Source organism: Cydia strobilella, chromosome Z (assembly GCF_947568885.1).
Source record: "Cydia strobilella chromosome Z, ilCydStro3.1, whole genome shotgun sequence".
NCBI lineage: Eukaryota > Metazoa > Arthropoda > Insecta > Lepidoptera > Tortricidae > Cydia > Cydia strobilella.
This window is the reverse complement of record NC_086068.1, coordinates 49026543-49051271: the sequence shown is the minus strand read 5'-3', so window position 1 is coordinate 49051271 and position 24729 is coordinate 49026543. Positions and strand designations below refer to the sequence as shown.

Genomic DNA, 24729 nt, shown 5'->3' with positions numbered 1-24729 from the left:
CATTCTGTAATAACATGGATATGAACATTCAAGCAATATAATTATATCTGTCTGGTACTAGTTTGCGTTACTATAAATTGGAATATAGGCCAAGCAATAAGAAGGTATAGACGGAAATGCTAGGAACACAATTAATTGACTTCGTAGCTTTGTTTGGACTAGTTAGGAGGTGAACATATCAAAAGTCCCCGACCGTAACCCTGGTGCTGGGGGGAGAGTGGGGTTTGAAGGTTCCATTTTTCGGTTTTTCGTTTATATCTCTGAAACTATGCGTCTGAACGACATGGTCACTTATACAAAATGAAAAGTAATTTAATTTGTTATAAGGTTTATTAAGTCAAGTTTTTCGATATATTGTTTAGTTTTTGAGATATCCGCTCTTGAAGGTTTGTTTAGGGCTCTCATTTTAATCTTGAATATCTACATTAGTGAAGCTGCTAGGCCGGGTTTGGTATCGTTTTCGTATAAATCGGGGGTGCTGAATTCATTTATGGTATCAACATTGACACCTTTCCGAAGTAAAAACATATAAACTTTAAACAAATAACTTTTTTTTTAACTCCTCCACGCTCAAACCGCTGAACCGATTTAGTTGAAATTTATAGAAATAGATGTTTTAGGTCCCGGAACAGGATATCAGATAGTTTTTATCTCAAAAATCATACTTTGAAGATGATTATTTAAATAGGTTCAGCGGTCAGTGATTTCCCATACAAATTCCCACCCCACTTTTCACACCCTCAAAAGATGATTTTGGTTATAAAATCTATCCTATGTACTGTCCCGGGACTCAAAACATCTCTATACCAAATTTCAACGAAATCGGTTCAAAATCGAAGCGGTGAAGATGTTTAAAAAAAAATATTGTTTTTACTTAGGAGTGGTGCCAATGTTGATACCATAAATGAATTCAGCACCCCCGATTTAAACGAAAACGATACCAAACCCGGCCTAGTAGCTTCACTGATGTAGACAATCAAGATGAAAATGAGAGCAGTAAATAAACCTTCAAGAGCGGATATCTCAAAAACTATACAAGATATCGAAAAAACTGACATAATAAAACTTGTAACAAATTAAATCACTTTTCATTTTATATAAGTGGCCATGTCGCTCAGACGCATAGTTTCAGAGATATAATCGAAAAACCGAAAAATGGAACCTTCAAACCCCATTCTCCGCCCCAGCACCAGGGTTACGGCCGGGGACTTTTGATATGTTCACCTCCTGACTAGTCCAAACAAAGCTACGAAGTCAAAAATTGTGTTCCAAGCATTTCCCTCTATAACTTTTTTTGCGCATTTATTTCCTGGCCTAATAGGTAGGTATTAAGAAAATAAAACGAGTAGAAGTTTTACATAATAAATTTCTACTAAAACACTTTCTCAAACCGCGCAATTGAAACAGACGGACACTGTCATTATCATGATGTTACGTAGAGAGTAGAAAACAGCGACCCCTATCCGTACAGGGTGCGTAGACAACATGCCAATCGTTTACGCTCCGTACCGAACGAAACACAACTGTCACTCTCACACTAATATGGAAGAGTGATACAAAGCGTTTCGTTGTCGTAGCGCAAGCGATTGTCACCTTGGTTAGGCACCCTGCACAGCTAGAGACTATCCAAGTTAACTCTGCATAGAGTTTGCGATGACAAAGTGTGGAAGTATCACCTTAAATATTATTTTTCTAGAAAAATGTGACATTTAATGTGTCACTTATGAATTGTTATGATCCACAGCTAGTGAATTCTGAAAAACTGGTATGAAAGGTTTTTGGCGGCGTTTTCGTGGAACTGTTATGAGGCGATCAACTGAAAAATAACCACCTTTTAACGCAGCGTCTTACATAAGCGAACAACTCGCGAACGCGAAGCGAAGCAGCGCCGCGCGGCGCGACGGGCCCACGGCGCGGCGTTCGCGTTCGCAACGAGATCGCCCACGACACTTATGTATCAAAGGATTGATTCACCCCGCGCCGCATCGCTTCGCTTCGCGTTCGCGTGTTGTTCGCCTACGTAGGTAGTACGATGCGTTATACAGCAACCAAATGACACTAAATTCAGCAGACTTTGGGTGTGTCCTGGTTTCCTTTGAAGTTGTTTGAGGTTGGTCTCTTGGTTTTAAAGTGTGACCAGGAGACGTAACCATGGTAAAGTTAATTCGCCTAATACAATCTGTTATACAGGAAAAATAGTTTACCTTCGATAACAATGGTAGTTATAAAGCTTGATTACAGTTGATAAAATTGTATATTTAACAGACAAAAGTACATATAAAAGCTTGTAAAAATAACTTTAAGTGGTTATGGTATACTGTAAATGTTTTATTGTTCGTACATCAGCAGGGCCAGTCACGCGCTCGTCGCCACAAAAGCAAAGAAAATGCCGAGACAATCCAGCACAATTTAATGGAAAATAAAACTGTTCAATTATGTATGTGGTGCGTGGAAGCCGCACTTATTCTATTGTCTGACGGCAATTTACAGCGTGTCGCGATTGCAACACGCCTGCGTACTTATCATAATATTACCCGTGATGTGTCATTGGTCAACTAATTTATAACAGAAAGATGTATTGTAGGTACCTACAGAAAATTATTACAAGCAATAAATGTATGTAATGCATTGATACACGCTTAAACATGGATTAAGATTCATTTGATTTGTTTCTTTTATTTGATACGCCAATGTGGGTATCTACTGCATTCCATAACAAGACCTGTAGATTCTACGAGTAGGTACTTAATAATAACAAGGAAATTATCCAAACTTGTATTTTATTGATAAATAAATATATGTACTAAAATAGGTAGGTACATAGGAAACACCCATCATCTAGGAACAGTACCAGTGTTTTTCACACAAAGAAATACATACCATAACCTTAAATCAAACTGAAATTAACAATATCATGTCAAACTGAAAGATTTAACTTTCAATGCCAAAGTATAGTGATGTGGTAGCCAATATTTTAATCGTCTAGAATGCGGTTATTATTTGTAAGTACTGGTTTAATACAGACGCAGACGTGCGTGCACAGACATGAACGGCATAATTCTGCTTTCGCCTGTGATCACACAGTAAATCGCAGCAGCGGTCTGAGCAACTCAGCGCAGCACAATAGGACCAGCGCCTCATATGAATAATGCACGGCCCTTGCACGCGTGGGTTGATGACTCCGCGGCGCGGGCCCCGCAGCGCAAACAATACTATTACAACTCTACTAACTGATTCCATAATTACCTCTATTTAGTATTGGTTAGCCACCCATATCCGTACAAACACGGTAAGTTCCCACATTTCAGACTTCCAGTTACACAGTGTAGGAGATTCTACAAAAAACATAATACTGGATGGCAATTACCTATATATTGCAACAAGAACTTAGTGTTTGTCATCTATCATTTAACTCCTTTATTTTTTAAACAACCAAATTTAATAAACAATTTTTAGATTAAGGCTTTGTTACTTTCAAGGATTGTACGAGAATAATACAAGCAAACAGGGAAGGTGCTGCGGAAATATAGCATGTTTGAACAAAAAGTAAAGCACAAGAGACTAACAAGAACTGTAAGCTGATGTTTTGACACCGGACCAGGAACGCAGAACTTGTTCTTCATTATTAGTAGTCAGAATCAAGCAGGTACAGTTAGCTACCAAAATAAACCTGATACGGAACAACAAGCATTATACAAGTATGAGTCAAGAACGCTATGCCATATTAGAGAAATATCTGTTCCTTTTTTTCAAAATTTTGGTAAGAGGGAACAACTTATCAATAATCAGAATACCTATACCTACCCTACCCGTATCAGAATTCTGACTATATTAAATATAACTAAATGTACTTATATTATAGACTGACGAGGTTTCTTATTATAGACTTTTTTCTACTCCAGCACTCTTATTTGCAGATTAAATGACTGCCAGTGAAACCGAGAACAACTTCATAAGAAGCGCGGCGCGGCGGCCTCCGGCGCAGTGTTATAAGGATCCTGACAGCAGTGTTCTTAGGGATATTCATACAATATTATGCAACTGTTGTTTTCTTTTTATTCTGACTTCTAGGCAAAGATCCACAAACCAATATTTACTTTGATTTTATTTCTAATTTTAGGTGATTGCCGCTGTCTTATAGGAGCGGTCGAGTTGTACGCAAATATCTGAACAAAGCCTCTATTATCAAGACATTATTGCGTATGTTCAGATATTTAAGAGCACCTTGGCCGCTCCGATATATCTGATGGCGACTGTACTTTCCATGCGTCAGAGGTTGAGTAGTATTTTATTAATATCGGCAATTTCAGGATTTGCTTTTTAACTATTGTTAGACTTTTGTTTCGTTTGCAAGGAACATAATACATATTTACATAATCAAAACATAAGTACAAAAGATCGAATTTTAAATATTTTAAACATTATTAATATTATTATTTACACACACTTTCGCATGTAAGAATAATTTTCTTGGTTAAAGCACCTGTTTTATCACCGTAGGTAGGAACATTTTCGAAAAAGGACAATGACATTACTTGCGGTTATTGCATGCATGACTAACAGTCTCCGTCCATTTTGTTTATTTTATGAATCATCTTAACTTTTACCTTTGGTTTGCCGCACAGTGGGCTCTATGTGAACACATAGTCTTGGAGATTTAAAAATAACGATATAATTTCAATTGCCTCTAGGCATTTTTAGGATTCCGTACCTCACAAGGAAAAAACGGAACCCTTATAGGATCACTTTGTTGTCGGCCTGTCTGTCCGTCCTTCCGTCCGTCATTCTGTTAAGACCCTTTATCTCGGGAACGCGTAAAAGTATCGTGTTGAAATTAAAAATATATATAATATATATAAAAAATATTACCTGAGTCTACAGTCCCTTGAAGCTGAGAAAACATAACTGCTAAGTTAACGTAAAAAAAGACATGGCCGTTTATGCCGCAACAAACGTATATTTCGACACTCTCAAAGGAATCAAAATTTATTGGGTAGTTTCCCTTGACCTAGAACTATGAAATTTGGCAAGAAATATCGTGTTATACTTACAAGTGCAGCGAGAAATCTAGAAACTATAAATTTTTAATATAAAATAAACTAAAATTTGTACTGAACGAGTGGGCGAGTCCGACTCATACTTGTCTGATTTTTTAATACACGATAAGCCTTCTGCTTTAAGTGAATATCCTATCAACTGTTGTCTGCCATAAATATTTATGTTTTGTTTAGATAAAAACGCTAGACTGACAAATAATTACCGGGATAATCATTACATGACTATGTACAGATAGTTATAACATAGTCAGTCATTTGTATACTTATTGTTGTAGTTTGTACAGTAAAGTAATGATGATAATCTGTTTATAATACGTTGTTTTGGGTTTGATTCGTGGCCTGTATTGCGCGACAATGGTGGCTACGAGTAGATACAACTAATTGGTAATTAAATAAAAAAAATTGACAGTTGACTGTTGTCAAATAAATCATGGGCCCCACTAAAGTTTACATTGTTATCACGTAAAGCACGATCATCGATTGTAGTGCCCCCACCATAAACTACGAGCCAATAATTAAAATAATAACAACATTAATTCAATATAAATATTGAAAAAAGCAAGTTGTTACAAAGTATTACTAATCGTAAGGTATACATACGTCAAACGTTTTCTGAGAATAATATCCCACAATAATTATTGATTTAATAATTTTAATTGAATTACTAATATTATACACAGGATGACATATATAGGTAGAGTAACCGTGACCAATGATGAAACTACTTACCTTTTATGACTTTGTAATCAACTACAATGTTAACGCAACATTATTTGACGGTAAAAGTTATTACTGTTTTTACTTTTTAATTGAAGTATGAAAATATAATGCATCTGTATAAAAGCGCAGTTCATTTTGTCGATTAGTACCTAGCTAGTATTGTGCGTCATTTATCGTGTCATTTACAGGATAAAAAAAGTGTGTGCGTGTAATCTTTACTCGCGATTGAAGTAAAACTTCTTTGACGATGACGTTTATCGCTATGTTGGCACTTTGACGTGTTTCCTATTGTGCGTGTGTCACTACTAAGCGTTACTTCCGTCAGAAAAAAAATCTGAGTTACCCTCTAGTCGCGCCTAAAGAAGTTTTACTTCAAAACTTTAAACTGACTATGTAGCACAATCGGATTAAGTCTCACCTCGAAATCCTTCCAAAGATATGAAATTTGGTATATATGTTAATTAAAGGTCTCTTTTTCATGTCCACACTATTTGACATTTGGGGACCTCGAGGAATCGCAGCCATCTTGGAAAATGTGTACCATCCTGGAGAAATTTGCGTTTTACTCTAAATATACGTTCTCTATGAAAATATGGTGTAAGGCAACATTAAAGCTTATTAAATTCTACACAAAAAAGTCCTAGATAACTTTGCTGAAAAAATACATCTTGTTATAGAAAATAATAGCTGAATCCAGATTTAGCGCTTATACCCTTTCAGGGGATATTCTCTTAATATGAAACTTGGAGGAATATGAATTCCACTTTTGTCTATACATTTGTACACGTTCTACTCCAATATCAACATTTTACTCGACTGCGACTTAAACACAAAGTAGGATTATGGGTTTAAATACTGAAAATCAGTACACTGGATACAGCTCAGGATACTGGACGGATTTTTAAAAATGACATATCGGTAGATTCCTCTTGCCCTTCACAACCTGTTTACACCTGTTTTATTAAAGAAAAACTCATATTTTTACTTCTAGCGCCTAAACTATTGAGTGGATTTCAATAAAATAGACATCAGTAGATCCATAATTGGTACATGAGTGCTATGCAATACAAATTTACTAAAATAAATGGAGGAAAAATGTGTAAAACTTAAAAATGTGACTACAAAAACAGATTTTAGGTCTTAAATGGGGTTTAAACAATAGTGACAGTAATGAAATTTGACACCGAGCGACGAGGCGGGCGGCGTGGCGTGGCACTCGTGCCTGAGGATAGATTCCCAAAGAATCCGAAACATGTCGGCAAAAGCGACTAAAAATAATAGTGAGTAAAAACCGTACTGATAAATATTTTGAAATTTGACACCTACAATTTCAGGGATCCCTGTTTGCGTGTCATACAATTTGAGCTTCGGACCACGGGGATCAAACGCCATCTTGAAAAGTATAAGTCTATTTTGGTTTTTCTATTTTTCTCGGAATATCTGGGTTTAATGAGAATACTGTGTATGGCGAAACGAAAGCTTATTAAATTCCACACTAAAAAGTTATACAACACCATGTCCCAAAAACGAAGCCTTTTTCTAGTCAGTTCTTTTCTTTTCCTTTAACTTTATCTAAAACTTTAGTAAAATGTTGATATTGGGGTAGAACGTGTACAAATGTATAGACAAAAGTGAAAGTGAAATTCCTCCAAGTTTCATATTAAGAGAATATCCCCTGAAAGGGTATAAGCGCTAAATCTGGATTCAGCTATTATTTTCTATAACAAGATGTATTTTTTCCGCAAAGATGTCTAGGACTTTTTCGTGTAGAATTTATTAAGCTTTAATGTTGCCTTACACCATATTTTCATAGAGAACGTATATTTAGAGAAAAACGCAAATTTCTCCAGGATGGTACACATTTTCCAAGATGGCTGCGATTCCTCGAGGTCCCCAAATGTCAAATAGTGTGGACATGAAAAAGTGACCTTTAATTAACATACATACCAAATTTCATATCTTTGGAAGGATTTCGAGGTGAAACTTAATCCGATTGTGCTAATGAGTAATATGACCCATATCATCGTTCGTCGTAGCTTTAGTGAATTCCGCTTTGAAAATCTTATGTAGGTAATAATTTTTAGGGTAAACCTTACCTATTTTTGGGATGAGTTATATTATACATATCACAATATCACGACCTGTCACTCTAACGGATTGATTATGTCCTCAGTATCTGCCTCCCCACTGCATTCTTCGTTACTGTAAGAATTCGTTTTAAATCCCTCTACTTGAGCTTAGCACAGCATGTACATTGTACCTACACGTCACGAGTACGTGGTACCTATTCATGGAACTATAATATAACATATTATTATAGAACTATTAAGTAGTCTGAGATTATATCACATGATTAGCCTTAATACTTTATACATCCTTTTATCGGCAGAATATCTTTCGCACCATTAAATGGATTTCCCTTGCGATACGCGAAGGTTTTACAGAAAAGTGAAGGCGCCACGGCATTTGTTTATAAACTGCCGGTACATAATCAACTACCATATCAGCATAATATAGAGCTGACGCGCATTTCAGAGCAGTACGAGCCTAGTAGAGCAGAGCATGAATAAACCATCGCAGATCCCACATCGGCGCAGATAGATAACGACTCTACCTACGATATCGGCATTAACAGAGACTAAGACGCAGCTTGAACGCAAACCAGGATAAGTCAATCGTTTGACGCGTGAGATAATAAAATTAACAAAAGCTGGATTGTTTCCTTTTCCACTGAGTAATCGGTGAAGTCCTTTGAACATTAATAATTCAAGTAATTCGTGTTACGATTTGGGCCGTTCGGCGAAGAGGCTTGGTCGCGCATGTCAATGTGGCCGCAAAGCACACGCACGCGCAGATCCGATGATAAGTGCACAATGCTCGGTCGATCACCTGGCGCTCTTGCAACCTCCAACCACTATAACACTACACCGACACTAAACCTGTACAGGTAAATACCACTGCCAACACCTTTTATATACATGTGTTATGTAAGATGTAGATACAGCTAGACAGGTAGATAACTTATTTCAACTCAATATCACTATTATTTTTACTCCCCATAGCAGGATTATTTTTAGACATGACTAAGGCTTTTGACCTTGTTTGTCATGAAAACCTTCTAGACAAATTAGAAAAATATGGAATAAGAGGAAATGCATATATAGGTACTTGGTTAGAAAGTTATTTAAAAATAGGGAGCAATGCACAGAAAGTTTTATAGGTCGCATTTCCGTACAAACGTCAGTGGGGTACCTCAAGGGAGTATATTAGGGCCAATTCTATTTCTAGCTTATATTAACGATCTTCCACAATGCATCAGCCACCCTTGCTTACTATTTGCTGACGATACAACAATTGCAATACAATGTCGAAATAGTGATACGTTTGAAGCAGATATAAATGACGCTCTGCAAACTGTCATTGCCTATCTCAGTCAAAATAAATTAAGAATAAATGTAAGCAAGACTACAGTAGTGCAATTTCAGACTTATAAAGCAAACCCATTAAAAATAGACATCACTAATAGGGACGAAAAAATTACAGAGGTTGAAACTACGAAATTTCTAGGGTTTAATTTAGACAAACACTGTAATTGGAAAAGTCATATTGAATCTATTTGCTTAAAAACTAATAGGTTTTTGTTTGCCTTAGATAGAACACGAAAAGTAGCTTCACTTGCGGCTGCCCTTAGTGCATATCACGCTTACGTCTCATCTACATTAAGATATGGTATAATTTTTTGGGGCAACTCCGTAGATGTAGATAGAGCGTTTAAGGCACAAAAAAAGTGTATTCGAATATTGAGTCAAGTTGGGTACCTAGAACCATGTAAGCCATTGTTTATTAATTTAAGAATATTACCATTGCCATGCATATATATTAAGGAGTGTTGTCTATTAGTAAAACGGCACCCTCATTTTTTTTAAACCAGAGAGGAGGCCTATGGTTCAAATTCCAGATGGAAACATGAGTTAACTTTTAAATTTTAGATAAATCCAACTTAGTATTATTTCAAAAAATGTCTACTTTATGGCAATAAAAGTATATAACAAGTTACCTGATAATCTAAAAAATAAACCAACTACATTGTTCAAACATTATTTAGATTCTTGTCTACTTAAGCATTGTTTTTATAGTGTAAAAGAGTTTCTGGATAACACTGATTAGATTCATAGTTTAGCTGTTTGATTGTACCTAGTTATGTTTTAATATATTGTGTAAAACAAAGATATACACCGACTTCACGGTAGAATATGATGGAATTTGCATTAATTCTAACTTAAGATCACATGAAACGGGCCCGAGAAAATAATTAATTTGCCGTTATTACTTACGTACAGACTACATGGTACTAGTTGTCTACGGAACTCTAAAAACGAAGTAGCCCCCCTAGGCCGCCCAGCCAAGTCACAATCGATATTCGTTATAAAATTAAAACAACCTTTAAATAACAAACTAACTTAAATAATGTATGGAAATAATAACGTGAGTTTTTGTCGCATCTATCATCCCGATACATTTTTGACGATAAGTATACGTAAGATTTTATAGAAATAACTAATTGTAAGCAGTGGAAATCGCATTCATTTCAAAACGAATATACTTTAACGTCTAAATATTTAAACCGAAAACAAAACAAAGCAATGGCTCATATTATTCATAACCAGATATACTGCAAAATTGCTGCCATCCAACCCTTACTTAGGCATCTCTCCCTTCTTGCCTATACCTAGATGCCGCATTTGGGCTTACGCACTAGTTTTATCAAGTTATTGAAGAGCACCATTACCAGTTGAGCGGCATTACCCGTGCTTCTCTTTGTTTTGTGAAGTAATAACAATTATAATTTAACAGTGAGAAAATTAACATAAAAATGGATTAACTATCTATTTCTCAAACATGCTTCTTCACCTAACATCAAGTCAACTCCGTAAAGTGGGCTTAAGCCGCACGTACGCCCCCGACCTAATCCCACAGTAAGTTTGTTAAATACTAATGGTTAAGTAATGTACGAATTTATTAAATGTTTAGCAACTGATAATTGATATTTGATACAGAAAAACATAAAATACGGTCTCTGCTGTCAGCTCCAGAGCTGGACGCATTGGTTATTTTAGTTGGGTCACTTCACGTGTGCGCGTGTTCATATTAGGATGTATATATGTTAGTAACATTGGATGTAGGTAAGTCTCCTAGAAGTAGGTCATCTAACCCTGTGCAGTGTGTATTTGTTTACGTACCTGTTTGTGCCCACGTCCAATATTAGCTTTAGTCAATAGGCTAATAGGTGACCTAATTAAATTTTCAACAGAAAAACTAAAAGTAATTTGTATCTCAGGATCCATCTCCCCTTAAGTAGGTAAAGGTATCAAGTTGGGATTCGTGTAACTCCTTGGCCACGTCCAGTTGCTCCTAGAGGCGAAGGACTATAATATCAATCTTTGTCTGTATGAAGATTACGGCTCTGTCGAACGCGGATTTTTCCCGTGTTACGTCGTCTTTGTGAGTAACAAATTCGCGCTAATTGCGGGCTATTGCCCCAGCGAAAACGAGTCAAGTAATATGTACCTACCTACACAGATTAGTTACTAAAATATATTGAGGACACTAACTGTATACAAACATAGAAGTGTCTAACGAAATACTTACATATACAACAGCGCAGCACATACGTAAATACTAAGTTGAAAACACGATGATTCACTCAGTAATAGGTAGTAGGTATACTCGTAGTATCTAATGGCGATGAACAAAGTGACTCAAAAACACAGGGCAAACCGACAAGAAGACTTATTCGAAACGCATGTGACATACCTATTTATTTAATACGTAAATAGTTACACTTAACGTATGCGGAGTGAAATCTGGACAAAGTTTAGAACATGTAAAAAGTAAACCAAAACTTAAACTGAAATTATACCTTACTGCCAATTTAAAGTCTATATATCTGTCAATTAATCGGGTAAGTTTCATAAGCATTGGATTCTTTCTCTTGAAATTGTGGTCAATCTAGAAGAACCCCATCGCGAAACTGTATGTTTCCTTCCTTACCTTACTTCTAGTACTATTTCCCTATGGGCGAAAGTGAAGATAGTGGAACATTTTGTGGAAGCGGGTCAGATGTGTAGGTATGTTTATGATATATTTACATCCTTTTTCTTAAAAAAAAACTACCGCTAGAAAGTCTGATTCAGGTAAACATTCCAGCATTAGCCAGTTTCCTGGGAGAGATCGATAGAAGAAAATGACGGCCCGCTGAGTCACAAAAATCTTACAGAGAGGTCATGAGGTTATTCAAATGTGGCAGTAAAACTGTTTAAAAATATCTTGAATATATGGGCATCGGCAAACATTCAAGAAAAGTTAAGGTCACTGAATCCGAAAAAATAAAATTACTTTGAAAATTTGTGTACGTCATACAGACAAAAATGTAGGTACAAAAACAGCCGTTTTTTGCGTAATGGGACTTATGGGGGACTAATAACACTTCACTTACAATGTCACTTAAAATGGAAATTTATGGCAAGGTAACTATCATTTTGAGAGCACCAATGGTCCAACGGACGAAAATGTGAAATATGTCGAGCACACGAAGTTTCCTAAAAAAGTTTTTCTATTTATGTTTTTGACACCGATGGCTTTAAAGTACCACAACTTCCGTTAAAAAAATTCGCATTATAGTAACTTTATCTTGCATTTAACGTTGTTGTTAAATACATTATTAAAATATATGAAAAATAACCATGTTGTTTTTATTTAATACGACATTGAATCTTGTCCAGATTTCACTCCGCATACGTTATTGCTATACAGTTAATTTCAAACCTACTATGTACCCGCATAAATTCTGATGCAGGACCTACCTATGTTCTTCAGTATCAGCTTCTCGAGACTAATATTGTCTATTATAAGACCAACACGAGTAGCCAATCTAGGCAACTTATACCAATCTAGCTACCTTTAGGTTGGAAGATACCTAGCAATTATTCTTTAAAAAATAAAAAACCGGTCAAATGCGAGTTCGTTTACAAACTTTAAATTTTCTCATGTAACTATAATAATGTCGAAAGACTTGACCGAAGCACAATTGTAATGGCTAAGCATAATTGTTTACAGCGCCATCTATCGGCAAATTGGCTAACTGGGGATATATTGAAGGGAAAATCACGAAACCGAGCGCTCGAAAGTCAAAAATCTGCCCCCTGTATCATGGAGACTATATATATATAGGAGCAAAATCTCTATGTATGAAAAGTGTCCATCAAAAAACAGTAATTAGGCGGCGCCACCATACACCGAAATACTACCAAAACAACCTACGTAATTTGGTCGGGTTATTTGTTGCCTTATATTATGGTTCATGTTATACTCATGTCCCAGAGCCTAACTAGCGCCACCGGAGAGATTGGGAACTATTATTTAAAGCTGAAAGCGGTCACTATTCCAACAATTCTGCCATAAGAGATTGGCATCCTTTCTATACCATCCATACCCTGTATGTACTTACTCGTATGTTGGTTTTTCAGGGATAATTCTTTATCATGTGAACCGATTTCAACAATTTTTGATTTATTTGAAAGAAGGTGTTTGTAGTCTTCAATTATAATAAATACCCGCAAAGGGGCTTAAATTGCAAATTAAATGAGTAAATGTTTTCTGATAATTAAATTGTTAATTACATTTGGAAATTGAAATTTGAAATTAATTACTTTACTCAATTTCAAATTACTTTTATTGAATACAAGTAAATTTTTAGTATTTGTTGTTATAGCGGCAACAGAAATACATCACCGGGAAAATTTCAACTGTCTATCTGTCACGGTTCTTGAGATACAGCCTGGTGACGGACAGACAGACAGGTTCCGTTTTTACCCTTTGGGAACTGAACCCTAAAAACAGTTTTATGTATGGGAAATCGAAGGATTATTAAAATGTTACATTTTTATAAATAATCGGGTTTAGACAATGTATAAAAAAATTACAGTGAAAGTTTGTAATACATAATTACTATTGAATTATTTTTTTCGCCTGTTTGTCCTTATATGTCTTCTGACAACATAAAGTAATTGAGTAATTTAATAACCAATTGATGTAATTGCAATTACAAATTACATAGTGAATTGAATTGCACGTAATTGAATTTTCATGTAATTCCATTAGAAACAATTTAATTACATGCAATTAAATTACTAATTAAATTACACAAGCAATTAATTGCGCCCAACACTGCTAGAGGTACCTACAGAAAGATATATACCTATGGATTTTTTTTATTTTAGATTTAGCTTATTATTTGCTTTATTCACGTCATGGCGCTGATCACACATCTATCCATACTCGTGTATATAGGCGTCCTTGGCGCTTAAAGGGTTTATTAGTCACTTTCTCTTGCTCATTCAGGTACTTCCTCATTGTAGCGCCCTGAAGGTTAACTTATAAGTCGCAAATATACTCGTCATACAAGTATGACCTTGCTGATACCGTACGTCGGAAACGTACGTATTAGGCCAAGCAATAAGAAGGTATAGAGGGAAATGCTTGGAACACAATTTTTGACTCCGTAACTTTGTTTGGACTAGTAAGGAGGTGAACATATCAAAAGTCCCCGGCCATAGCCTTTGAACCGGGGGGGAGAGGGAGGATAAGAAGATCCCATTTTTCGGTTTTTCACATATCTTGGAAACTTTGTGTCTTCGCAACGAAGTAGTCATCTTAGTGTGGTATTTAGGCTAGGAATTGATATTGAAACACGGAGCTCACGTTAACAGTTTAATCTATAATTACAGACTCACTCAGGGTAGGTGGTAGAAATCCCAACTACCGACAACATCTACCATAATCCCTCCACCAATAGTTTCAAAAATAACAGTTACCGAAAACGAAAAAACTAAGTCTTATAAGTAGCGTTCTTATTTCTAGTGGATCGCACAACCCGTCCCTCAGCAGGCTCGGGTGGTGCGGGTACCGGTCCGCTCGTGGCGCTTTTCGCGGGCAAGGCGCCGGGCTCTTCGCCCCCTTGTGCCCGGGGCAATTGGCCCTCAGGGCGGCCATCAATGACCTCCTTGTCAAACTGAGCACTTTCCTCTATTACTGCAGGAGCAGGGGTCTGTGATGATGCAGGTTGGCCATCCTCTGGGAGTGAACAGAATGAATCGTTTCCATTGAGTCCTTCGAGCTCGGAGTCACCGTCATCTTCGTCTCCGTATAGGCTCAAATCGTCCACGTCAAATGCAAGCGGTGCTCCTTTGTATGCCAACCGCTGATCGATGTGTTTTTTTATTGTTATGTTTAATTCCGGCACAAATACCTCGTATATTCTTGACCCCAGTTCCTTAATAATAATCCCTTTTCTCCACTCATGTTTATTTCCATTTGAAAATATGTGTTTCACTAATACGGTATCATTTATATTAAAATTACATTTACGTATTCCACCATAATGTTTACTGTGTAAGATCTGTTTCGCGCACACATTAGACAGCGGATTAGGCGCTGCGGGTGAGGACGACACCGCGGCTTCGGCGACGGCGCATGCGCTGGCTGCGGGCGGCGACGTGCGCAGCAGGTCGAGCCGGCAGCGCAGCGTGCGACCCAGCATCAATTGGGCGGGCGCGTAACCGGTCGTGCAATGCACTGAGTTTCTGTAGTCGAATAAAAATTTGTTAAGTTTCCGCGTTATCTCTTGCTGGCTATTATTCTGCTGCATTATTATTTTAACGGCCCGTTTTACAGTTTTTACCGTATTTTCTGCCTGGCCATTTGATGCTGGATGGTATGGCGCGATAGTAACATGTTGCATGCCGTTTAACTTACAATAATCTTCAAATTGCCTCGAACAAAAATTACTAGCGTTATCGGTAACTAAGGTTCGCACTAAACCGTACCTACTAAAAATTTCGCATAATTTATCTATAATGGCGCTAGTATTTGTAACCGTTAACAAAAAGCATTCCACCCATTTTGAGTGGGCATCAACCGCAACTAAAAACTGTTTCGCTTGCCACGAAAACAAATCCAAATGCACGCGCTCCCAAGGCCGGGCCGGGTAGGGCCATGGTGCTAGCGGAGCGCGGGGAGGATCACTGCGTAATGCAACACAAATACTACATGTACCTATTTTGTCCTCAATATCCCTATCTATATGTGGCCACCACATTCGCGCTCGGGCTTCCGCTTTAGTCTTCACGATTCCGAAATGGGAGCTATGCAATTCTGACAGTATTTGTTCTCTGTATACCGAAGGAATTACGACCTTATGGCCTCTTAAAATGCAACCCTTTTCTAATGACAGCTCTAAACGACAAGCGAAATATGGTTTTAAATCTACATATGGCATTTTAGCGGGCCAGCCGTTTATTATGTAATCTTTTACCTTATTCAGAATTGCATCGTTCGCGGTTTCCTTTTGAATGTCAACGACACTAAGCGGCATTAAAATCGAGTCCGATATAAAATTGATGTACATGGCTTTATCATGTTCGTTTTGGGGTTCGAGGTTTTCCTGCGGGGCACAACGGACTGAACGGGACAAAAAATCGGCTACATTGTGTTCTCCCTTAACATATTCTATATTAAAGTTATATGCCGATAAGAACAATGCATACCGTTGCAAACGGTTTGCCGCTAGTTCCGGTACGCCCTTTTTGCTACCAAAAATTGACAAGAGCGGTTTGTGATCCGTGCGCAAGGTAAATGGAACCAATCTACCATATAAATAATGGTGAAATTTCTTGATTGAAAAAACGAGAGCTGCGGCCTCTTTCTGAACCTGAGCATAGTTACGTTCTGCATTAGAAAGCGAACGCGAAGCGTACGCCACTACCCGCTCTGTACCGTCGCGCTGACGCTGCGCTAGCACGCCGGCCAAGCCGCGCGGGCCCGCGTCTGCGGTCACTACGGTAGGCAGGTCGGGGTCGTAGTGCGCCAACACCCGCTCTGAAGCTAATTCGCACTTAATTTTGTTAAAAGCTTCCTGTTGCAATTTGCCCCAATTCCACTTTTCACCTTTTTTTAGTAATAAGTGTAAGGGGTCAAGTATACTTGACGTGTTTGGAACAAAACATCTATAAAATCCAATCATGCCCAAAAAAGACTTGAGTTCGCTTACATTGTTAGGACACTCACAGTTAAGAATAGCATCCACTTTTTTCTCTGATTTATGCAACCCATTTTTATCGATACGGAAACCTAAATATTCCACGGAATCTTTAAATAGTTCGCACTTGTCCTGTTTCAGCCGCAACCCTGCTTCCTGTAATCTACTCAGAACTTCTTCTAAACGTTGTAAATGCGTTTCTCGGTTAGGACCAGTGATTAAAATATCATCAAGAAAAATACACGTTCCCTCTATTCCCGATAATAATTGTTCCATTGTGCGTTGAAATATAAACGGAGCATTTGACAAACCAAAAACTAACCTATTGTAACAAAATAACCCTTTATGTGTGTTTATACACGTTAATCGTTTTGACTCGTCCAGAACTAATTGAGAGTATGCGCGCGATAAGTCCAGTTTAGAGAATTCCACTCCTCCGTGTAGTCGCGCAAACAAATCCTCTATTCTCGGCAATGGATAATTATCTAAGTACAAAACTTTATTAAGTGTGACTGAAAAATCGCCACAAATGCGTATGTTGCCGTCGGGTCGCAGCACAGGAACGATAGGAGTGGCTATGTCAGAATGATCAATTTTTTCCAGTATACCTAACTCCACTAATCGCTGCAACTCCGCCTCCACTTTTGGTTTAAGAGCTAACGGCACCGGACGCGGTTTAAAAAATTTCAATGTACTGTCCGGCTTAATTTTTATGGTTATTTTATATTTGTTAAATTCCCCTAATTCATCTGAAAATAATTTGGCATATTTGTTTTTAAATTGATTTCCCAAATCTGTATTTTGTAAATTATTACAGTAAGCGCTACTTAGTTGTAAGTCAAACGCACATATGAAATTTCGTCCTAACAACACAGGTTTCTTGGATTTATTTACCGTGACAAACATTTTAATCTGTTTAGTGCAACCTTCGTAAGTCACAGGTAACGTAACGCATCCTTTTGGAATAAGCTTACTTTCATTATAGCAATTAAAAACCTCTAGGGACGGCTGTAACTCGTACGTAGCGAAAACATTCATGTACAAAGAGTACGGAAGAATTGAAATGGCACTACCGGTGTCTATCTCACATAAAATGTTTTCGCCCGCTAATGACACCGTTTCGAGCATAGGTTTCTCATTAGTGCATTTTATATTAAAAAGGTCGAAACTACCTGTGATGGTGTCGTCGTCATCCGCAGTCAGGAAATGGTTGTTCCTGTATTTCGCCTTACCCGTACACATACGCTTCAAATGACCTTTGACCTTGCATTTAGTGCACGTAAAATTTATAAAACGACACTGATCTTTCGAATGACTTTTATAACCACACACTTCACAACGAGAGTCCAGCATCACCGCAGGTCGCGCCGCTCCGCTGCCGGTCCCGCCGGTCCGCACGGCGTACACGGGCGCCGGCGCCGGCGCGGCGGGCGCGGGCGCGGCCCCGGTGGCGCGCAGCGCCTGGCGCGCACATCGGACGCTTTGCGCCAGTTCCAGCGCCTTGTTGAGCGTCAAAGTCTCCAAGTTCTGAGCGAATAACTTCTCCTTCTCCTTAACATCCTCCAATCCGAGGACGAACCGATCACGAAGCATCGTATCGAGTTCCGTTTTAAACCCACAATGCTCTGCTAAATTACGTACTCGCGTTGCCCATTCGGCTAAATCTTCCCCGGTGCGCTGTTCCGCCTTATAAAACTTATAACGCTCCGCAAACGAACTTTTCTTTGATTCGAAATGAGTGTCAAAATGCTTTATAAGCGTCTTATACTCGACTGTATCGAGCTCCGTCGGGAACAACAAACTCCTTGCAACACGATACGTGTCTTCCGCCAACGACGTCAACAGGATTGCCTTTCGTTTGGCACCAGCTTTATCCGAATCTTCGGTTATATCGTTTGCCGTGCAAAACTGGCCCAAACGACTTTTAAATATCGCCCATTCCTGTGTTCGATGATCGAAAGTGAGACTGCCACCAAACATGTTTCCGTGACTCGCCATATTTGTTTCTTATCGCTGGATTTCTTTTACCTATATCCACAAAACACTAAACACACGCGTGAATTACTAAATCGTCGCCAAACTGTGGTATTTAGGCTAGGAATTGATATTGAAACACGGAGCTCACGTTAACAGTTTAATCTATAATTACAGACTCACTCAGGGTAGGTGGTAGAAATCCCAACTACCGACAACATCTACCATACTTAGACAAACCGAAAGCTGATTAAATTAGCTACAAGTTTAATTTAGTCCAGTATTCGATATCTCATCAGTGAAGCTGCTAGGCCATGTTTGGTATCGTTTTCGTATAAATCGGGGAGTGCCAAATTTATTCATGGTATCACATTGACACATAGGTATATTGCTAAATTAGCATTGCTGCATTACTTTTCTGAACTTAATGGTGTAACAGCGAGCGAATAACAACTGACCAAACAGAGTACTGCTCTTCCTCATAAACTCTTTTCTTGTTAATCAGTAGGTACAGTCGAGTGTAAAAATATGGGTGCACACATCATACTCAAAAGTATGTCCCATAGCTCTTATGTCAGCGAATTAGGAACTATGGGACATATTCTTGAGTAAGTTATATGCACCCATATTTTTCCACTTGAATACGTACATCGCGAGAGTTCGGTGATATTAAGATCAACTGCGATATGATATGATGCATGTTAGACTGTTGTGTTAGCATTGCAGTGATGAAAAAAAGAAGTTATCATAATTACCAATGAAGCGTCCGAGGCGGGAGCCAAGCAGTGCACCAGCACTAGCCACCACGGCGCACTTCGAATAGCGGCGACCGCGCTGTAGCGGCTCGGGCGGCGCCGCCAGCCCGTGCTGTGCCAGCGGCTTCTCCTGCCCCGTCACCGTACGCACGCGCACCCGGCCCAAAGCGCACACCACCTCATCTTGCGACCGCAGCTGCCCATATGAGCCATTAAATCGCACATGGTAAGTGTTCAGCTTCTCCACGCCAGAGCGGAAAACATTGCTGTCATAGGTCAAAACTCTGGTCAACTCCTTCTGAATCGATTCTCCGAATATCGATGTGAGAGTGGCACATTCCGCAGATTCCGAATCATTGCAAAAGTACTTGGTGCTGTCTAGTTCTAATACAACATCATGAATGTTTGGAAATCTAGGGCTGCCTTCTATCTTCCTGATCACGTGGGTCGGACCGGTTGATCTGTTTTGGCCGGTTTCCATTGCAATTCTGTTTCTTGTATAAGGAGCAACAGCTGACCGGCGCTTTTTATCGGCGTTTAGCTTGTTACTCGGGTCGTTCAGAGCTGTTCTTGAAACAATCTGAACACCTTGGTTCGACAAAGATGATATATTCACAGACATGTGTTTAGAGGTTCTCCAGAAGTTGATGATGAGTATATTTACGTAACCTATTATAACAATTAATGAAATTATAAGAACTACGATCAAGATTATCACTTTCATTCTAGTTGTTCACGGTAAGTAGTAAGACGAGACAGGATGAGCACGTATGAAGGTGACACGCGAAATAAAATACTATTTAAGACAAGATCGGGATTTGATGTGCTGCTCGCTGGGCGCCGGTCAGCGGACACCTCCCGCCGGGGACAGAGCGCATAGCGCGTCTGCGCGGCAGCGCTGTCAAACCGTGTGAATGACCTATCTTGCTCCACTAACCCCAATAATTCGGAAAATATGACCTATTCGGTCATAATAAAAATAAAATTAAACGTCGGGATGTATTATAAATTCAATACATGCGATGTAATCCGTTTTCATAGTTTTAATTCAAAATTAAACCAATTTAATAATCATAATCAATAGAATATGTTTCAAATAGTGTTCATTTAAAAGGGATTCAAAAATTACAACCAACCTAGAGGTATGTCGTAAACAACTTATGCACCGAATTGTGTTCAACAATTGACATACAATAAGAATCACTACGCTATAAAAATGTGCCTAGTTATACAGTAAACGTAAGTAATACAATATACTTACGGCACAATACAATATACAGTAAATATGCGGCGTGCAAGTTTTGTTTCTTCTTCTTCTTCTTTTTCTAGGGGCTATGTAAGGCTCCAGAGCCTATGTATCACTGTGCGACCATCTCTGATCTATTGTGATCGCCACCTACTACAACTCTCGATCCAAACCTGCAACTTCAAACAGCTGCAGGATCTTTTTGGTTTCGAGAGACTTTAACTCCTCCGGGCGCAAGTTTTGTTTAAATTTAATTTAATTAAATTTTATTTATTTAAGATCAACTAAGGATCAATCTAGTTAAGAATCAATCAGTATCGTTTAGGTATACAATAACAAGATTCTAGGCCACCAAACGAAGGAAAAATAGGGGAAATAATTCGTGTAGATATAAGCGAATTTTAACATAGTTGTTGGGAATTGTGTTTTATACAACATACTAATAGTACTGTTCGGTCCGGTGGCGCTAACGGGTGTTAGTGCGTGGTGTGTAAATATAAATAACAAACGAAACCGTCAACGCCATCTAGACAAGAATAGGCCAGAGGTTGGTATTGGTGGTAGCGCCATCTGTGCCAGAATCAAATATTCTTAATTTCCGAGGCACGTTTTTTCCTTAGACTTTATTCATCTTATACGGAGTCTTTGGCAATAGCATTCCAATAAACAATGTGAATGTGTGTAATTACTCGTTTTAATGGCCGGTACTGGTATTTTATTAACCCCCGCTCACCCGACGCAAAAAGAGAGGTGTTTTTATATGTAGATACGTTTCACGTCTCAAACGGATGGACCGATTTGGATGCCGTTTTTAGGGTCCCGTACCAAAAAGGTACAAAAGGAACCCTTATGGTGCGACTAGCTCTGTCCGTCTGTCTGTCTGTCACATTGGTAAATATCTCGAGAACTACTAAAGCTATCTATTTGAAATTTGGAATAGTTATGAACAGCGCTAACCCAAACAAATTGAAAGTGTAATTTTATTATTTAATTTTTCTTAATTATGAAAAATGCCTAATATAAAGAGGGGGCAACATTTCAAAGTCTAGTTACTAGGTCGAGTGGGATATAATTTGGAAGAGCTGGAATTAATTACAAAACAATTTTTTATTTGTTTTTCATAGTAAAAAAATTACTTAAGAAGGAAAATGTGAAAAAATTTACCACTCCCTTATCTCAGAAGTTTGCCAACGAAAAATTATGAAATTTTTACATAATAATAACTATCATAAATATTACAGGAACAATATAATCACACCTCTATCTTGAAAACTTTTTTTTAAATTATCATTAAACATTTTCTAATTTAATTTGCAATTTAAGCCCATTTGCTGGTGTTTGTTATACTTGAAATGTCTATGAGATTACACTAAAACACCTTCTTTCAAATAAAACAAAAATTGTTGAAACCGGTTTGCATGATAAATAATTATCCCTAAAAAACCAACATACATACAGGTCGCGCAAATTAGTTAGCCAATATGCCGATAGATGGCGCTGTCCACAATTAAGTTGATCAAGTCTTTCGTGATCTGGGGGCACGGCCGTGACGAGACAAACGGCAAAAGGCAGTGCCTATCTTTTCTCGGCGCGTTTCGTCGTATTTTCGAACCCTCGTCGTAGTTTCGACCTTGGGTATTTAATATACGACTATACGTGCTTTAAATTGAGAGGAGTCTGTCAGCCCGCAAAATATTTCACTTACAAAAACCAGCCAAGTGCGTTTCGAAGCGATTATTTTCAAAAGTATTTATTTAATCAAGAAACATTTCAGAAACCTTAAAGTTGACCTATCGGATGATATGCCGTTGATTTTTTTCTCATTTTTTAGGGTTCCGTACCCAAAGGGTAAAAACGGGGTCTGTCCGTCTGTCACCAGGCTGTTTCTCATGAACCGTTATAGCTAGACAGTTGAAATTTTCACAGATGATGTATTTCTGTTGCCGCTATAACAACAAATACTAAAAACAGAATAATATAAATATTTAAATGGGGCTCCCATACAACAAACGTGATTTTTTTGCTGTTTTTTTCCGTAATGGTACGGAACCCTTCCTGCGCGAGCCCGACTCGCACTTAGCCGGTTTTTTTATTTCTACTTTATTTACATGTATGGAGTTCCCCCTTAAATTTTTTTTTTCATGTCATTTTGGCTACGGAACCCTAAAAAGGAGAGGAGGATAGGTATTTTATTAGAATACTAGCTTTTGCCCGCGACTTCGTCTGCATGGATTTAGTAATTTGGGTACCTTAATTCTTAAACAAATCTGCTTTTTAATACATCCTTTTTTCACCCCCAAATTGGTCCACACTATACATTTCCACCCCATTTTTTACACCCTTAAGGGATGATTTCGGGGATAAAATTATTCTATATCCTTTCCCACAGCTCAAACTATCCCCATAACAAGTTTCATCTAAAGCGGTTCAGCGGTTATTGATTCCCCATAAAAAATTTAACCCCCCTTTTCACCCCCATGAGGGGTGAGTTCTGGGATAAAAAGTATCCTATGTCCTTCCCCGGGACTCAAACCATCTGTATACCAAATTTCAACTAAATCAGTTCAGCGGTTTAAGCGTGAAGAGGTAACACACAGACAGACAGACAGACAGACAGACAGACTTTCGCATTTATAATATTAGTATGGATTTTAAATTATTTGATAATTTAAGAAAATAGTTCATTCTTGGTGGATATTTTGTAATTGTTTTATTTGTTCAGTAGCAAAGATATAACTGCGTAATAGATGCGTGATACAGTCTAAGGAAAAAACGTGCCTCGAAAATCAAGAAAATTTGATTCTCGTTCAGAGGGCGCTACTAGTTTTGGCCTACAGTCGTATAGATGGCGTTGACGGTTTCGTTTGTTATTTAACAATTTTAACGCATATCAGTAAAAGAACATGGGTCAAAATCATAAAAATAATTAATGCAAATAAAAAAAACATTTATCTATATTGAAAAACATTTTATCGTATTTTTATAAATCTTCATTTTTAGTTTTAAAGTGTGTCGACAGATGGCAGTGAATTTATTGGGGTTACAAATTTTACTATGACAGTACCGCTCTAGTATAAGTTACTCTATGTTCAGTAGTAATTAACACTTTTTGAAAAGATAAGGATGAATTGCAAAAAAACATACATAGGTAGTTAAGCTTTAAGAGATGAAATTAGTATTAAATTAATTGCATTGTGTCACGAAAATGTAAAATGTATTGTTTTATATATATTGTAAGTACCTAATTCACACACTAATTAAGTTTATCTATGCACATATCGTTAAGTGCTCTAAAATGCGTTCAGAAACCGTAGGAAATGACCAGCATTATTACAACCAATTTTACTATGAGAACTTTCTCAAGGGGCCCACTGACTATCAGTCCGCCGGACGATATCAGTCTGTCAGTTAGAACACAAATTTGACAGTTCCGAACAACTGACAGGCCGATATCGTCCGGCGGACTTACAGTCAGTGGGCTCCTTTATATGTGGTAGTAGGTAAAATCTGTACTTAATGTTATTACATTATAGATTTTTGTAAGGTTATGAGTTTAAATATGGAACAGCTGTCGAAACTCAAGTGGGTCTCTGTTCTAGTATCCATATATGATATGATATGATTTATTTATCTCACGATATACAATTGCACTTAAAATTACATAGATATTAAAACAGTTATCGAGACGAAACGTCAATTCAGTATGTTTTTTAAATATAAACCGCCCGACATTTGATCTCCAGTGACATGAGAACAGGGACTTCATTCGTATCGTCTATAATTTAAAAAAAAAACATTCGTCTTGACGGAGGATCGAGTTGCCGCATTACTGTTGTAAGAATAAGAATATTTATATAAAAGAAAAAACCTTATTACTTAACA

At 37.8% G+C, this 24729-nt stretch overlaps 1 protein-coding gene across 1 annotated transcript in view; it reads right to left on the bottom strand.

Annotated features, from left to right (window-relative positions):
* Nucleotides 1-20388, bottom strand: part of LOC134754632 (beta-galactoside alpha-2,6-sialyltransferase 2) — a 42097-nt gene extending 21709 nt beyond the window's left edge. Inside the window, exon 1 of the mRNA XM_063690968.1 lies at nt 19602-20388. Coding sequence (XP_063547038.1) covers nt 19602-20325 — 724 coding nt within the window. The 5' untranslated portion in view covers nt 20326-20388. The remainder of the gene's footprint in view (nt 1-19601) is intronic.
* Nucleotides 20389-24729: the final 4341 nt, after the last annotated feature.